Genomic DNA, 18,975 nt, shown 5'->3' with positions numbered 1-18,975 from the left:
AGTGGGTTTTTTCTACTAAATTGGTTAAATCGACACCTAGTTTACTTTGAAGGTAGCAGATCTCCTAAATCATAATTATCCCAAATCATTTAGGAACTCACACTTCCTTCCCCCTGAATTGTTAGGCTCCTCATGCATTCAGCAAACATTAGGTGCCAATTTACGCTAGACACTGATAATGATAGTATAGACCTTGCCCCAGAGAGCTCACAGTCTAGAGGAGAAGACAGACAAGAAAACCAATACTTATAATAAAATGTGATACATGCAGTAATCAAAGCATGAACAAGTTCCAGGAGTAGTACAGAGGAAGAAGTCATTCACTCGGCCTGGGGTGAGGTCAGGGAAGGATTTTCTGATATAAAGCCTCAACTGGGTTTGGAAGGCCAAGAGAAATTAACCAACTGGACAAAGAGGGAAACGGCATCTGAGCCAGAAGCAGCAGCAAGAGCAAAGGCAAGGGAGTGTGAAACCACATGATGCATTGAGAGAATTCCATGGAACCCAGTGCTGCTGGCACTGCCAGAACACGGTGTACAGAGAACAGAACAGAGAGCGAAGAGACAAGGCAAGCAGGTGGGCGCGTGCCACCCAGATCCTTGTAGGCTCAGCTAAAGAGACAGCACGAAGTCAGTGAAGTGTCAGAAAAGCAATCTACAAAAGTTCCTCTGACTTGAAGGTGCGGGATAAATTAGGTGAAATTAGAAGCAGAGTGATTCTCTAGGAGGAGTCTGCAATAGTCCAGGTGAGAGCTGCTAAGGGCCTACATTAAGGCAGTGGCAGTGGTCATTAGTAGAAGAAGCCAGATCTGAGACATATTTAGGAAATAAAAACCAACAGGATGGAGTAACAGGCCATGGGGCTGGGGGAGAACGAATTTAGGATGACTCCTAGATTTCTTGCTTGTCCACTGGGGGGATGGTGCTACCATCAACTGAAATATGGGTTACAGAAGAAAGAGCAGGTTTGGGGGAAGGGGAGAAAGAAATAGAAAATGAATCGCATTTCAGACATGTGGAGTTTGAGGTACCTGTGGGACATCCAGGTGGAGATGTCCAGTAGGCAGGTGGAAATACGGGCCTGGAACTCGGGGGAGAGGTCGGGGCTGGAGATATAGATTTGGGAGTCATCAGCATATAGGTGTTAGTTACAACCATCGGAGTAGATGAGAAAAAAGTGGCAGGCTTTTGGCTAAATCACCTGGGTAGGCTATTGCAACACTGGATTTACTTGGTAATAATTTCCAATTAACCTTGTGCTATTACAGATCTGGCATTAGGAAAGAAGACAGTTTACAGTTATTTTAAAATATAAAAGTTGGTTCCATATGAGTTTTGTTATAGAAATTCACCTAAGAACACGTGACATGAAAATCACCCAGGATCTTTAAAGTTCCAGCCTATTGTAAAACCTAGGTAATTCTTATTTTAAAACTCTCAAAGGAAAGAAAATGGCAATGCAGACGACCCAGTCTTACCTTCCTGAGCAGTTGGGACCATCCAAGTTGTGGTAGCTGTTGCTTTTTTAACATTTTCCATCTCGCTCTCATCTGTGATAACTTCCAGGGCTCCAAACTCGTTTACCCGAAACTAGCGACAATATGGTAGAAAGAGGCAAAACTTACAAAGGTGCTCAGGACAGTAGTCATTTCATGGTGGACACAGAAAGTCTTTAAGCAAATTAGTTATACTTTAAACGTTCATTTGAGCAACTGTATCTAGGTAAGCCCTCTACCAGCAGTAAGCCCTCTGCATTTTACAGATTTGGGGATTCGGGGAAGTAAAAACAGAACAAAGCAGCAAGGTACTTCTTAAGGCACCATACAACCAGCCCTGCACTGTGCTATAGAGATGCCAGTTCACTTAATGTGGCCTATCATTCTGAACACCAGTTGTTGCTAAGACTTTTGTTTCCTACTTCATATTACTACTTCCTTAGTAACCAAAATTACTAAAAGGAGAATTACTATCTTCCCAGGAATCAACTTATCTCACCCGAGCTCACCTAAGTCCAAGAGAAGGAAATCTCTATTCCGGAAATAATGACCTGCACGCCTATATCCTTATATTCCCGGAGGTAGGTGAGGAAGGCTGAAGTGTGAGCCATGTGACCCCCAACTCTCCACTTCTTTCTCTCACTGCTCTTTGGAATTCTCCACCCCATTCACCTCTAATCCTCCAAACAACTGGTAACGTCTATGAGATCTGAACAAATCTGCTAGCTACAGGTCAATTCTATCGCCAAAAAGTACAGGCGTTTTGACTTCATGGACATTTTGACCCCAAATGTTGAAAATTTCCTCTCACCTCATGGCAAGCTGCAAACCTAGTATGTTTCTCTAACAGTCTGGCTGTACTGTGTGTGCATGTTGAAGGCTTACCCACTATCTATGTGCAGGGACCCCTCCATCCTCTTTGAAACAACTAGGTGTACTCTCCTATTGATGAAGTTCAAAGTTTTCCATATTCCTCTGTTTTCCCATAAAATAGAATGACATTAGGGATCCACTAATTTTGACAGTTGATGAAGAACTGGAAAGTTCACAATTCAAAAGGATTATACGACTTTTCGCTTAACGTTTTTAGAGCTTTCACAGAAATATATGAGTATGCAAATATGTAGCAGTTAGGCTTAAGACCTTCCATTTTGCAATCTAAAACATCTATTTAGTCAACATGCCAACAGAATCATTCACTTAACCAAACTAGATTCAGAGTACAAGTCAGAAAAAGCTGAAACAAAAATTACTAATTATTCTTTCCACCAGATAAAAACAGCACCTTAAGTAACTGTATGCACACAGTGTACAATAATTAAAAGCTTTTTAGACTGAAGAAGTTGAAATAGTTGAGGAAAGTGAAAATGGTTTCTTCTATTACATATTTCAGATACAAGTTCCCAGGTAACATGTGTATACTATACTGAGTGTGTTCGCCTAAAAATGTCAGGCTAGGAAGTGGCAAAAAGTTAAGTGGGAGGAAAGGAGCTAAATATAACTTTACTTTTGGGGGGGAAAATAAATTTTTAAATGATCCACTCTGAAAACAGAATATTTCAAAATAAAGCTGACAGTACCATCTACTGGGCAAGAACAGAAAAAACAAGCCATAATGATTACTAATTAATGATAGTAAAGAAGAACACAGACAATCAATTCTGAATCAAAGTTTAAAAAGGCATTAGGCATCACCTTTATAATTCAGTCCAGGTAGGTAATTTTACTTTTATTAGATGCCAATATTAATTGATACTTATTTGAAAAATACAAAATGTGAAAAATAGCACCATTTTCATCACATGGAGAATCTCCTGTGGTGTAAGTTTCCAAATTACTGCTACACTGTAAGCCACCCTGCATTTCCAACAATGAGAAAGAGAACACCACCGAGTGGAATCTTTGAATAAAAATCCAGAGTTATGACACTTGGAAGCTTTAAGCTCAAATACTTTCAAAGTTAAAAGGTAATATCCCCACAATACAACAATTAATCCTAGTTGTCTTTTCCTTATAATGTTTATTGCCAGTAACTGACCTATAGCCAAAGTACAAATGAAAGATGTCATGACACTTAGGGACACAATTAACTCCTGTAAGTCAGGTATCTATAGTTGGACTTTAGGGGATTGAAGAATCCCATGAAATTCATACAGAATGATGTCATGGACACATACATATTTTTCTGGGAATAGGGTTCTTCAGTTTCATCATAGTCTCAAAGGCATCCTATAACCTTGAAAAAGTAAAGAACATTACTCTAACCAAGTTACTTTATCTCAAAAATTAACCGCAAAGTGTTTTCAAAGTATCCTGTCATATGCAAAAAAAAACCACAGGGATCAATTTTTTTTTTTTTTTTTCTGGCTTCTCAACTTGGATTTACTGTCTTTCACAATATTAGTACTGCTGAAAATGCTGGACAACATAGGTTGTTAGGTGCTGTTAACATTACTGGAGTTCCACAAATAGCATTCCAGAAAGACTGACACATTCCCTAACATTTTTCCCCCCAATAAAACACTCAGAAATGGGTAATGCTTTCATGAATGGTTTTGGAGCCATGGAAACTTGAAATAATCACTTTTATTTCTTTTTTCAAAGTTATGAGTTCTTTTAACCTAGACATCTAAAAAGCAGCATAAAAATCTATTGAGTGACTCCATTCCAAATCAAGAACATCAAAATTATAAACTCTACAAAAGAAATTTATTAAATAAGCACATCAAACACATCAGCTGACACTGTAATTTGTTCTACTAGTGGAAACATCTAAGTCAATCAGAAAACAATTATGCCTGAAAGATACAAGGGATTGCAAAGGTTTGTTTGGCCTGGCTTGAACTACCTTTAATTGATTCAATTCTCTTTATTTTTGCTTGTAGAGGCAAAGGATCCTTTGCTTTTTGCCTATCTTTAAGAACAGATCCTTAAAAGGCACTGCTGAGGTTAGTATTTTTGTTTTATTACTTTCAATGTCGAAATATGAGTTCTATTTACCAATCTGTTTTAAGGGCAAAGATATTTGGTAACTAAAGTTTTCTGAACATTAATCACAACGAGCAAAACTGTGCACTATGAGCACGGTGTTTCCAGTTGGGTTTCTGCCCTGCTGCCGCAGGGTCTTGCTCTCAGTTAAGTGGCAACTATTCTTACTAGATAAGATGCTATCGCTCTCAGGAGTATATCTGCATTTTACTGAGGGATTCCAAATGGCTAAATCCTTATGACCCAGAGGAATAATCCTCTGTGGGTAAGTTTCAGACATCATTACAAGTTCAGGGAGAGAGATTGCTTAGGGACAGGGAGCCCCAGCATGCACCTTCCCGCTACCGCTCATTGCCTGCCTGTTCTTACGGCTGGCCCTGAGATATTAGTCTACAAATACTAGTTTGCCATTTTATAGAATAATTAGGCAACGGTGCAGTTTCCAAAGCTTGCTTAAACAAAAATGTCTTGTTAATGACTATAATATTTTCAAGGAGGCCCCTGGACACTTGCTGTTCTCCCCTAACACTATACTTTCTTATGCTAGTCCTTCTTTTCGATGCCCGTCTCTTTCTTGCCTGCTGTCCCTGACCCACAAAAGTCTTCATATAGATGCCGACCTATTTTCGGGTACCTGAAGCTCATATGACAACTACTTCCCCGAAGCCTTCCTGATCCCTCCAGCTAAAATGATACCTCTTCTAAATCGCTATAACATTTTCTCTGTATCTCTTTTGATATGAAAACATTTTCTCTCTTTAGACTATAGTATACTAGTGGTAAGAGAATCGATTCCAGTATCAGAAAAGCCTGGCTTTAGACCTAGTTCTGCCAATTATCTTGACCTTGAGCAAATGATTTAACCATTCTGGGCCTCTGTTTTCCCATCTGTAAACTGACAACAATGATAGGAACTACCTCAAAAGGATTAAATGAAAGGATTAAATACAAGGATACAGATAAAGTGTTCATCAGAGAGTAAGCTTTCTATTCTTTCCCCTACTGCACCTGAATGGAAAAAGTTTTTGCGCTCTGTTTTATATAAAGGCTGTTTAGCCTCCCTGAAAAGGGGCAAGGGAAACAGTATAAAGGAACGAAGGTTTGAAGCCTTCAACTAGACAGCCGGGCTGGAAAGGAAACAAGATGGCACTGAGGAGTGAAACGAGACACAGCTAGAGGGAAGTAGGGGCCAGATCACCAAAAACTTCTGGGGTAAACTTAAGGGGACTGACTTTGCCACGAAAGACAGGAAACTGCTAAAAGTTTTTAAGCAGAAGAGTGATATAATTTGGCCAGCAATCATGAGGCTTTTACAGAGAAACATACTTTCAAAATGGTAATAAACCGAAGCATATAAAAACCTGTTTACATGATAAGAAACTGACTTCTATGTAGTAGTTGATTGTACTGGCTGAACTAACCTGAGCTTCTTGTCTTAGGATAGCACCTTTTTTATTAGGAAATCTACATGCCTACACCCACTACAAAAAAGTAGTTTCAATAATGTAAAGTAGGGGGGCTCAGTCGGTTAAGCGGCCGACTTCGGCTCAGGTCATGATCTCGTGGTCCGTGAGTTTGAGCCCCGCGTCGGGCTCTGTGCTGACAGCTCAGAGCCTGGAGCCTGTTTCAGATTCTGTGTCTCCCTCTCTCTGACCCTCCCCCGTTCATGCTCTGTCTCTCTCTGTCTCAAAAATAAAACATTAAAAAAAATAAAATAAAAAAAATAATGTAAAGTAGGCAAAGCATGATGTGAAAGAGCAAATTTCATGCTTCATTCAAAGTTCTTTTTAATATCTTAATTTTGTGAAAAATCAATTTCTCAATCAGATCTCTGAAGCAACTCAGATATTAATATTAGGAGCAAGTGATTCAGAAATCCTAAATTAACACAATCAACTGACTATCTGAATCTCTTCAGATAAAAATGGTTATGAAGTAGAAATTTTTTTTCATTTTTTTTTTAGAAGTGGGGTTTCATACTGTCTACAGTACATGAAGTGAACTGGATACATGGAAATTACCCACATAATTAGATGAGCCTAAAAGTCAAATAAAATAAACCAGATTGTAATGCCCACTAAGTGGCTTAATTACCTGATTACCTTAATAAAAGTAATAGGCTAATTCCTAAGATCTATTGCTTAGAAAACCTTCAGGCAATTTAAATTTCTTAGGGATTGAAAGTTCAAAACCTAACTGAACAAAAATTATAAATTTCATCATCCACCTGACATCAAAAAAAAAAAGCAAGTGAGAAGAAGGGACAAAAATGTACAAGCAAAATATGAGAATAAAGCAATTTTAAAAAGGCAATTTACATAATATATCACAAAGCCAGAAAAAATACAATTTGTTAAATGTTTTCCATATGTTATATTTTTCAATCCTTATAACCACCTTGTGACATAGATTCTATTTCCTCATTTTATACATAAAGATTCTGAAACTTAGGGAATTTAAATAACTTGACAAAGCTCATATAGCTACTATGAGGCTGACATTATGAGCGTCTGGAACGGTTTTTCTTTCTGAAAAATTTCAGCACTCAATTCCCATCATATCTAATCCAGATGAACATTTGGAGAATGTTAGAGCAGATAAAGTCCTTAGCATTCATTTAATTCCTTATTTTACCAAAGAGGAAACTGGCCTGAAGAGATTGACTGACTAGTTCAAGGACATACAGAACTAAAACTAAAAACCGTATCTCCTTTTCAGAATTCACTGAACCTCACTGCGATATTTTTGTTAAGCTTAACAGATAGATATGTTGGCACACTGCACTTAATTTAACCTAACCCAACTAAAATCTGGGTATTTTTCCAGTGACAGACTGTCCAAATCTCACCACTGAAGATGAACTAGGTTGGGCTTGGCTGAAATACTCGTCAAGTAGCCACTGGATTCCAGGAAGCCAATTATTAGGGGGCAGGAATTTCTATTCGAGATAGGCCAGAACATCAAGCACTAGAGGGAAAAGCCAACTGACAGCCAGTTAGGGTGATTAGAGGTTCAAAAACCTGAGTGACCAAGTACAAACAAAGTCTAAAAGGCCACAGACAGGTTCAAGGTCCCAGAGATAGGATTAGAGCAAAAGCAAATTAGAATTGAGAGGTGGGGTGGACTGGCTTCCTGGATGAGTGCTTGCGTAACTGTTTCATAGGGCAGCAGAGGTGGGCCTAGAGTGGGTTCGGGAAGCCTTGGGAAAAGGGGCAGGATAAGCACGTAGTAAAGAGGCACACTGAAGCATCATTCTCTGAAGAGAGTTCTCCTCTATATAAAAGCAGCCTGGTTTACAGGAAGGACCAGCTTTTGAACAAATGATTATATAAAAATTCATATTTATCGTATAAATAATTTAAGGGAAGAGAATAGTCCTGTCTATTCAATATTTTAATATTATCCAGTTTTCAAATGAGAAAACTAGGGCACAGGGAATGTGGTTATTCATTTAAAGTTCTCAAGTTCATTATTACAAAATATATGAAGCCAGGTCTTCTAAGCCTACCATTTCCATATTTATTGTCCGTCATGATAAAGTCAAACCAAGGGTGATCCCCTGGAAGCTATAATTCGACTTCTGCAAAATAAGCATATGCCAAAATATTCTCATCCACCACCCCAAGTGACAAAGACTTCGGCCAATTTGTCAACATTCCAAATTGTCTTGAAAATTTACTGTAGAGGTCTAAGTATCATATAAGACCTAGAGCATTATGCTTAATGCTTTTAATTCTTATTTTACATATGTAGTCAAACTCCTTTTAACAAATAGCACACAGATGCACACACAGATAATTGTATTTAATAAAGACAGCTTACCTTTAAGTCACTTCCTGGTAGCGTGCCTACTCCATCTTTCCAGTCCATAACACTGAATACATCAAATTCTTGACCACTTGTGCTAGAGGCAGATTCAGTCATGATTTATTTTGGAACCTGGAAGGGGGAAAAAGGCAGATCATTAAATACCGTACATACAGATCAGTTTTTATTTTAGTGGTCACTGCTTTGGTTTCCCTTAATTACATAATTTTCTTGATCACAATATCCTATATCCATAGATCTAGAATTAAGTGCTTCGAAAATATCACTAACATTTTTTCTAGTACAATCCCTGGTAAATTTATGTATTTTTTAAAATATTTACTTTGAGAAAGACAGAGTGTGCATGCGCACATGAGCAGGGGAGGGGCAGAGACAAGGAGAGAGAGAATCTAAGCCGGCTCCGTGCTGTCACTGCACAGCCAGTCACGGGGATCAATCACGCCAATCGTGGGAACATGACCTGAGCCGAAATCAAGAGTCACTTAACTGAGCCACCCAAGCACCCCCTAATCCCTGGTAAATTAAAGAGGAAAGAATATACCTAAAATTTGTAAAGTGTCAATGTTTCTATTCTTAAAAAAGGAATTCACCGTTTCATAGCACATTCACTTAAAACAAAAAGTCATGATATATATCAACAGAATTTCTTGTCCACTAAGTAGGGGGTTTTGTTGTTGTTGTTTGAAGATATTGATGACACAGTGGGTATGGATAAAGGACAAGACATTAAATGTTAATAAGCAAAATGAAACCTTTTTGATGATAAAAAAGAACAAGAAAATTCCAGTCCATTAGGACTATCATCTATGCTAATTTGTCAGTTAAGTTTGTTGTATCAATTCAACAAATACATGGTGTGATTGACTCTCTCAGTGAATTGATTTTTTGAATTCAGTTGAGATATCCACCAATTTGAGGTTCTGGAAAATAGGAAAACAGTCTTAAAATATACAGCAAACACTAATAATAAGGCTATGTTAAGAACACCAAGTCAACTAGCTAAACTGTGATAATCTGTTTAATTTTCATTTTTCTAAACTGCAAAAGTTTTCCATAATCATATTGTTAGTAATTGTATTGAGACTGTTATTCTGAGACTGTTGTCTATGTGGTATGGAATAAAAGAAATAATTATGTTGGTGTCATTGATAAGCAATGGAAGATGGATTAAAGTCCTAAATTTGATGCATTTTTAAACTTTTTTTTTTTTTTTTTTTTAGGGGCACCTGGGTGGTTCAATTGGTTAAGCGTCTGACTTCGGCTCAGATCATGATCTCACGGTTTATGGGTTCGAGCCCTGCATCAGGCTCTGTGCCAATAGCTCAGAGCCTAGAGCCTGCTTTGGATTCTGTGTCTCCCTCTTTATGCCCCTCCCCCCCTCACACTCTGTCTCTCTCAAAACTGAATAAACATTAAAAAAAATTTTTTTACAGATTTTTGCACGCAAGTGGTGGAGGAACAGAGAGAGATGGAGACTGAGGCTCCGAAGTGGGCTCTGCGCTGAGAGCTGAGACCCAATGTGGAGCTCAAGCTCACAAACCATGAGATCGTGACCTGAGCCAAAGTTGGACCCTTAACCAATTGAGCCATCCAGGTGTCCCTAAATTTTAATCTTTTAATGCATTTTAATCTTAAAAAAATTTGCATGTTTTCTAGCCTTGCCCACTGACAGAATCTAGAAACAACCACCAATCAACAGTGATGAGCAGCCAAGTGCTCAGACTGTGGGCTCTAAATAGCACTTCTCTGAGGTCTTCCCAGAGAAGGGGCTGATTTCTGTTCAGTGGCAGGAAATGTGCAAGATGAGTCTGGAACTTCTTGTCAAAAAAAAAAAAAAAAAAAAAAAGCAAGGAAGCTATCAAAGACAACAGAGATCATATCAAAAGAACTTAGAAACCAATCTGAAGAGGCTCCTGCTGGCCAAAGAATAGTAGCTGCATGAATTGAAACACATCAAATAAGTTTAAATCTGCGAGTTCATACTGACATTGAAAACAAACAAACAAACCAAGAACACCTACTGATCACCTTTTAAGACTACACAGCAACCAACTCATTATCTGGAAAAAGAAACAAGGATTTATCCTGTCTATATTGCATGAGATCCATGCAAACTGTATTCCAGGGTAACGCAAATCAATGGCGAGAGGAAGTTTCAGTTTAGAAAGAATCCTGCTAATAAATAAAGAAGGAATGACAGAACTGAAACATTACCATTTTCAATCCTTGATACATTAATGGCTGCAGGCAATGGCTATCAATGACTACTAAGAATACAAACCCAACACCATTCAGGAAGTAGTCTTGCCATGAAAAAACAAAATCAAACCTAATCTGATCAAGTCCATTTGCAGGAAATACCTGAGACAAAGGGACACGTAAAAATCACACCATAAAAATATACAAAATGGGGCACCTGGGTGGCTCAGTCAGTAAAGCATCCGACTTTGGCTCAGGTCATGATCTCATGGTTCGTGAGTTCCAGCCCCATGTCAGGCTCTGTGCGGACAGCTCGGAGCCTGGAGCCTGCTTCCGATTCTGTGTCTCCCTCTCTCTTTGCCCCTCCTCCCACTTGCACTCCCTCTCTCTCTCTCAAACATAAACATAAAAAAAATTTTTTTTTAATATAAGAAGTAAAATTCAGACTGTCAGAAACTCTTCAGCAACATTCCTCTAAGTGTGGTCCACAGACCCTGGGAAGACCTGAGACCTTTTCAGAAGGTCCAAGAAGTCAGAATCATTTTCATAAAAATACTAACACATTATCTGCCTTCTGCGCTATGCTGACATCTGTGCGGATGGTACAAAAGCAACAGTGGGTGAAAGTGTCGGAGTAGCGGCTCCCAAGTAGGCAGCAGTCATTGCAGCCTTTACCGCCAGGTACTGACGGGTAAACAAATGCTGGTTTCGCTAAACAGCATCCTTGATGAAGCAAAATAGTAACTTTCATTAAGTCTGGATATTTGAATACGTATCTTTTTAACATTCTGTGTGGTGAAATAGAAAGCACCCATAAAGCGCTCTGGTGCGTCAGAGTACCAAGGGAAAGCACCTGTGAACTGTCTGAGATGCAAGTTGAACAAGCTGCTTTTTTCATGGAGCGCATTTTTATTTAACAAACTACGTTTCTTCGGGTTTGGCTATGTGGCAAATATTTTGTCAAGAATAAACGAGGCGAGCCTGTTGACATCAAGGAAAACACTGACAGCATTTGTTGCTGAAGATCCATTTGAACATTCAAGGGATAATCATGATTCCGGAAAACGTGTATCCACCACCATGAGCCTGACAGCTTCCCAGTTGCTACATATTTTCTAAGGAGATGGGTGGTGATATTGATGAGCAGGATTTCTTAAATATTTTATATTTGACCTACGTCAACATCTGGGAGATTTGCATAATTCAGTGATGCAGTATTTTCCAAATAACCAATGCTTGACGTCACAAAATTATGCATGAGTAAAGGATCCAATCAAAGTACGTGACAGACCGATGGATTTTAATATAACACAGTATGAAAAGTTCATTGTTAGGGTTTCAGACTGCCCACTGCAACTTACCTTTAAGAAACTACCACTTGTCAACTTTTGGTGTAGTATCATAGAAGAATGTCCACCATTAAATGAAAAAAAATACTCCTCCCCTTTTCCAAACTCACATCTGTGTGAAGCAGATTTTCTTCACACACTTCAACCAGAACAACATACTGCAACAGACTGAATGCAGACTGAATGCAGATATGAAAATCCAGCTCTCTTCTATTAAGCCAGGCATTAAAGAGATGTGCAAAAATGTAAAACACTGCCATTTCTCTCATTTTTTAATTTTGGAAACTATGATTACATTTCATTTAAATTGTGCAGACACATGTTAATATAATCAGTCTGCTACTGTTATTTTGAAAAGTAAATACATAGTTTACATTATCTATTTTAATTTTGAATACAGTAGATATTAATAGATATAACCCATACAAACAACAGCTCCTTGGGGTTTTCAATCATTCTTTAAGAGTGTCAAGGAGACTTGAGACCAAAGAGTGTGAGAGCCACTGCTATGTAGGATAAAAACTGGCTTTGGCCACATGGATACACACATGCACAGAAGGCACAGAGTAAAACAAACAAACAAAAAAATAGATGGAAGAGGAAATCTAAAATTTAGATTAAGAGATTTAAAAGACATTAATAAATCACAGTATCATAATTTATAGATCTGTTTGGACCCTGATTTAAACTTTTTTTTTTTTTTTAATTTTTAGGTTTTGAGAGAGAGAGAGAGACAGAGAGAGCGCGCACATGTGCACGCAAGAGGGGGACAGAGGGAGAGAGAGGGAGAAGCTGAAGTAGGCTCCATGCTCAGTGTGGAACCCAACCAATGCCACAACCCTGGGATCATGACCTGAGCTGAAATGAAGAGTCAGATGCTCAACCAACTAAGCCGCCCAGGCATCCCTAACCTATTTTTTAAAGAAGAAGATGATGGTTAGACAGGAGGTTAGACAGGAAGGGAAGCCTAAATGCCAGTGGCTATTTGATGATATACAAAGATGCTGCTTTTTCTAGAGGGATGATCACGGCATGCACTTTTAAAAGGAGACTTCATGCTTGTCAACTGAAATTGACAGATGGAATGATTAAGTTAGGAATTTGCCATAAATCAGTCAAGAGCGTGAAGTGGTAAAATAAAGAGGCAACGTGCTGGTAATTCTCAAGAAGTGTGAGGGACCCAGTTTATTATACTACATCTTACTTCTGTGTGTGCTTGCAAAATTCCATAAAAGAAATACATTTTAAGGGCAGTCTCTTTAGATATAGAATATATTTATTTTTAAATGGTCAATAGAAAAAAAAATAAACCTGTGTTTCTCTGAATTGTAGCTATCTTTTGTTGAAGTTTATTAGACATATTCTTTCTTCCTTATTCTTTCTTCCTTTGTCCTCTTTAAATGAGCCAGTGTCAAATGTTATATATTAAGTCTATTTCTGATCATTTCAAAATTTATACAGTCCGAATTTGAAGACGCACTAGATTTCACTACCATTAGGACTTAATCCTTAAAAGAGGAACTAAGATGTGAAGGCTTGAAGGAGATTAATTTAAGAAACAGTGAATTAGTAAGTGAATTACGACTTGTCCTTATGGTCTCTAGGACTCCTACCTAGCTTGAGATCAGCAACAAAATTGACTTCCCTTGTAAGTGCTGTAGGAGGGGCAACTTTTTCTTGATAGACAGTAGAGAGACAGAATAATTTTTCCCTTGGTGGATAAACTGGGTAAAACCCAAATGATCCATTGAAAAGTTTTACTGTTCTTTTTTAATTACAATAACATTTATTCACAGGTACTCAGTGTCAGACATAATACGTATACTTTGTAATTTATTAATTCCATTTCACCTTCCAGAAAAGGATTCAAAGCACAATTTATATATATTATTTCATTTATTTCTGTCTCACTAAAAGATGGGTTCTATTATCCTTCCAGTATACGTTGAAGAAAGTGAGTTGCAGAGTTCAGTAATTCACCCAAAAGCATATTTGGTGGCATACCCAAGATCTGAATCCAGGTCAGTCTGATTCCAATCCTGGGCTTTTTTCCCCCCAACCATTGTCTTGTCTTGTCTCAGTCTTATCCCTCTAAGAATCTGGCTAAACCAACTTTTCTCTATGTAACTACTCAGGCATGACAAATCCAGAAACCAGTTTACTAGGGTCAAAGTGGTTGATTTATGTATATCAGTGCAATGTGTATCCTTTCAATAAAATATTATCAAATACATGCGTGTTAACAAATTGTCATTAAGACACGTATGCAATGGGAATCGAATTTCCCACCTAAAACACAAATGCATAAAATTCACAACAGCAAAATCCTGTCTGTGACTAGAAGGAGCAGAAAGAAGAAATAGGAAAGTCAGCACTGTACAAAACCTGCAGTAAATGCTCATGACACGTTTTTGGAAATACAAAACATTGGTAATGCTATACAGTGTACCTTATGTATAAACACATATCTAAAATTTATTAAAAAACTGTTTCCCTTCATTGTTCTAAGGTTTGTGGATATTTGTATAAAATATTTTCGCATAAGAATATTTACCGTGTGGTCCTTCCCATTATCTGATTTTGAAGCAAAAGGGCTACTTGCACTACCACAGGAAGTGTGAAAGGCTAGGACAGATTAGGTATTTTTCTATCATCTCTTCATCAGACAGAACAGCCATCAACCAGCATGATTTTCACAGAAGCTGCTTCTTCATGACAGCCTAAGTCTCCCTCTCTGGTTTTCAGCCTCCATAAGCGTGTGCACTTGCATATATACAAAGTCTTTTCACTGCAATTAGCTGGGTTCCTAAGAATGAAGCACATTTTTTAGAAGCACAGGTTTTATGTTTTCTTTGTCACCTGGCACTATTCCACAATCCCATGCATAACTATATTCCACGGACCATAAAAAGCAGGTAGGTAATAGAGTCACTCACAGTGCAGGTCAGACAGCATTTCTCATTCTGCAGAAAATCTCATCCCAAATCTCTTGTTAACGATGCCGAGGTTTCCTAAGAAGTACCTTAAAAGTGCCCCATGAGGGATCCTCTGTGCTATCAGCCAAGATCTACCACTTTCCTCCCAATAACCTCTTCTAAATCCTAAGGATCTCCAGCCACTGCTGACGTCAAAAAGGACCACTTTGGAGTTCACATATCCAGCAAATACACCAATGCAGCTTTTGATTCCCACTAGCTTTCATATCATGGCTGGAAATGGCTAAAATCAAGGCTTCTGATGTCCAATGTGCTTCTGTGGACGCCCATTGTTAGGAGCCACCCATTGTTAGGAGCCATTGACTTTCCTGAAGGCAGACACCATTACTGCTGGCACCTATTCAGATGTATTCTACTTCCAAAGCCCCCCTCTGTGAAACAGTTCACTGTCACTTTGACTCATTTTTATTACAATCTTCTTGCCCTAAGCCTCCAACAAAAGGGCTGGAGGACAGATTAAATGACATGCAACACTGTACTCAGAATTACCTTCTGTATCTTTCTCCTGCAGGATTCCTTGTCTCCAAACCAAAGCTGTGCAACTTGCCTTTCCCTTGGGACACTGTATCTAATGGATGAACTTCCTCAGTCTCTGGAATTCTCGGCCTACCATATAACACTAGTTTGCAAGAAACATCAGGCAGTGAGGAGATTCGTTAATATTTTCAAAAATTCTGTTACGAGAATATGGGGAACCAGGCCCGCTCATGTATTGATAGTGGCATTATAAATTAAAACAACCTCTCTGGAGATCAATTTCCAAGAACGTATCCTCCAATTCAGTAGTTCTACTCACAGAAATTTATTCTATAGATACTCACATGGGCCTGTTTGTAATGTTAAAATAACTGGAAAACAATCCAAAAGTCCATCGACTAAGGACAACTGTGGTACATCAATACAGTATATAATGCCATTAGAAAAAACAGTGAGGAAGCTCTTTACATTCTGATACAGAAAAAGCTCCACGACACTACTAATACTCTAATTTTGTGCAAGGTATAAAAACTGTGTGCTACCATTTCTCTTTTTCTGTAAGTTTATTTATTTTGAGAGAGAGAATGAGAGAGAAAGAGAGAGAGAGAACAAGAGAGCGAGTGAGAGAGACAGCACATGTGCATGCACTTTGGGGAAAGGGGAGAGAGAGAGAGAGAGAGAGAGAGAGAGAGAGAGAGAGAGAGAGAGAGAGTCAGTCCCAAGCAGGCTCTGTACGTTCAGCACAGAGCCTGATGCAGGGCTCGATCTCACGAACCACAAGATCATGATGTGAGCCAAAATCAAATCAGACGCTTAACTAAGTGAGCCACCCGGGCACTCCTACCATTTCTATAAAACAAAAGGGGAGGGGTGTGTGTGTGTGTGTGTGTGTGTGTGTGTGTGTGTGTACATACATACATATATGTGTATATACATGCGTGTATATATACGTGTGTGTATTACTTGTATACGCATACGTTTTCTCTGTAAGGATTCCTCAAAAACTGCTAACAGTGGCTGACTCCAGGAAGGAGCAATACTTTGCTGAAAAGCCTGCCATGGGAGGAAACTGTCTGGACATTCTTTCACACCTATTGACTGTGTAAATGTTTTTTAAAGAAATAAATTAATGAAAAAAATGTTTTAAAATCCTTTTCCAGGTTTATTTAGCATAGTCCACGTAATAAAAGGCATGTCTTCCCATGAAAATAGTTAGCTTGTTATTGCTGCCAACAACAGAAGCTTTAGCACAGAAGTCACTAAGGGAAGTCAACTTCCCCAAAGCTCTTGGGTAATTTAAATAGCAGGTATTTAACGACATATGCAAATGCACCAGCTCTACAGATGGATGAGAAGAGGAAGGATAGGGTTTGCTTCTCTACAATTCAGGTATCAGAAGTATACAGTAGATTCCTGGCATTCACAGACTATTTATGGTTTCTACCATTCCTGAGTAGCATCTGAAGTTCCCATGACATTTAGTAATTTGTCATTTTGCAAAGCCACAATTCTGAATGAGACATGCATAAAGCTGAGGGACGAGGACAAGCCGCTGGGTCAGCCAAGGTCCAGGTAGGCCCTTATTCACAGCACTCAGTCTTACACTACGGCCACTGTGAATAAAAAGATAAAACTCTGTTTCTTGTTAAGAAATGAAACAAACACAATTAACTGCTAGTTGATTCTAGTGTTGATGACAGAATGAGGGGTGTATGGAAATGTTTATGAAAGTGATAGGCCCTAGCCACAAAATAGAAGTTTCAGATAAATTAAAGACTGAAATGTCAAATGTAATGATGACTCAGACACATTGTGTGAACAAAACTACCAAATGCTCCAAAAGGAAGTAAGTAGAAAAGATGTGTGAATTTGTTTCAATAAGTGCTCCAGACAGTACAAAAATTGCTCATCAAGCAAGATAAGTAGTTCAGGTCTAGAGAGATCATTTACATTTTTCAGTTATACTTTTGCAATCTGAAGGAAGGAATTGTATGTTACAATGATTTCTTTCAATTTGGGAATTGGCGATTGCCTTGGGATGTATTCTTCACAGACGTCAAGAATCTACCCTTATCTTATTTTGACAAGAGATAAACAGAGTTTGCGTGTCCTTCATGACCCCCCCTTCATACAATCCCTTCATTCATCTCTGCCCTGAGTGGATAAGGCGGAGGCTCTGAGTGAGGGGCTTGGACTCCCCCAGTGCTGAGCTCCTACAGCACCGGCAAGGTGATGAACCTACCTGGGGCTGAGATGAAGACAAGATTAACAGTCCTGAGAGATAAGCCACCCAATCTAGGATGCTCAAAATAAACTGAAAGAGTGGGCACTGCCTATAAACCAAAAGTCTCAATCTGCAGATAAGGTGGGAAATAAAGATTATGAAGAAAGGCAGCTACCTATAGCCAGGCCATTCCTGCTCAAACCACAGTTTCAAAATATTATTTCGAGAAGAATGGCTAGCTAATGTTCACTAAAAGCAGTCAAATTGTTTCAATAATGCTACAATTGCTTTTTTTAGGGTTGTATTTTGTAGTCTTATAGTTAATAGGCACATTTTTCAAAAATAAGGCGTAGAGATGATATGGCTATGAATTGGAAGTGCTTATGAGGGTAAACATCACCTCAAAAGCAGAATCGGATTAAAATTCTGTCAGATGACAGAACTGAGATATCAGCACCTGGTGTTGATCAGTTTGGGTTAACAGAGCAACCTATCTTCTGTAAAGAGTCAGGAATGTTAACCCTAAAATCATTACCGCGAACCAAACAAAAATGCAAACTATGCAGAAGAAACACAGCAAAGAGATACAGAGCAACGTGTATCAGTGAGAAAAGTCCATCTAATGCCTTGCTGCTAAGATGCCCACTTTCATACCATCAACTGAAGCTGGCTTTTTGTTTACTTTGTAGAAATCATCAGTCGCTAACCAAATGCTCTATCTGGCACACTGTGACCTACAAAAAGTCCTAATATCATTATTCGGTAACATCACCTAAAAAGCTGCTTTCCACTGCTAAACACCTTCTTAATGTGGCTTAGGAAACTGCTTTGAGCCTCCCTAACCCCACCTACCCAGCTCCTCGTCACCCTTTCACAGGTGCTCATCAAATACTTCATGGATCATCCTTAACACCTGCCATCTTCTCACCAGTCCCCCCTTCTATCCCTCAGCCTTTCCTCAACCACTTCCCTCCCTTCCTCCGCTTCCTTTCACTTGGCAAAATCTGATAATTACCTAAGGGTAGCTCCTGAGCAGTTCATCTCTGGAAGTCTCAATTCCCCCACCTATAAAGTGTGGGGAATGGAGGAACCTTTCTTAAGTGGGCACGGGTGGGGATTCCACGAGATACATCAGGTAATACCTGAGCATACTGCCTCCCACATAGTAAGCAATCAATAAACTGTTGTCTTTTTATTATAATTATCTGGTTTAACAATTGTTTGAGTTCATGAAAGCTACTCAAGTGACCTTAAAAAAAGCTAGAATTACTTTCGTTTCTTTCATTGAATTTTATTTCTATACTAGCTCTTACGGTAGAGCACTTACTCAAAATCTGCATCACAAGATTCAAGATCACTACATCAAAGTAGGTATTTTATTGTTAATAATAATAATATCTCATATTTACATAGCTCCAG

General features: G+C 38.7%; 1 protein-coding gene across 9 annotated transcripts in view; it reads right to left on the bottom strand.

Moving 5' to 3' along the window:
* L3MBTL3 (L3MBTL histone methyl-lysine binding protein 3) overlaps nt 1–18,975 on the bottom strand; it is a 126,467-nt gene that overhangs the window by 93,228 nt on the left and 14,264 nt on the right. For 7 of the 9 annotated variants that reach the window (XM_023254347.2, XM_023254343.2, XM_023254344.2 and 4 more), the window contains 3 exons: nt 8,306–8,422; nt 1,478–1,589; nt 1,031–1,105 (listed from right to left, as the gene is read on the bottom strand). In XM_023254347.2, the coding sequence (XP_023110115.2) occupies nt 1,031–1,105; nt 1,478–1,589; nt 8,306–8,407 (289 nt within the window). In that variant the 5' untranslated portion in view covers nt 8,408–8,422. The remainder of the gene's footprint in view (nt 1–1,030; nt 1,106–1,477; nt 1,590–8,305; nt 8,423–18,975) is intronic. The other 2 variants (XM_045058031.1, XM_045058030.1) reach the window with 1 other exon arrangement.

Source organism: Felis catus, chromosome B2, assembly GCF_018350175.1.
Source record: "Felis catus isolate Fca126 chromosome B2, F.catus_Fca126_mat1.0, whole genome shotgun sequence".
NCBI lineage: Eukaryota > Metazoa > Chordata > Mammalia > Carnivora > Felidae > Felis > Felis catus.
Note: the sequence above shows the minus strand (reverse complement) of the source record. Positions and strands in the feature narration are given on the sequence as shown.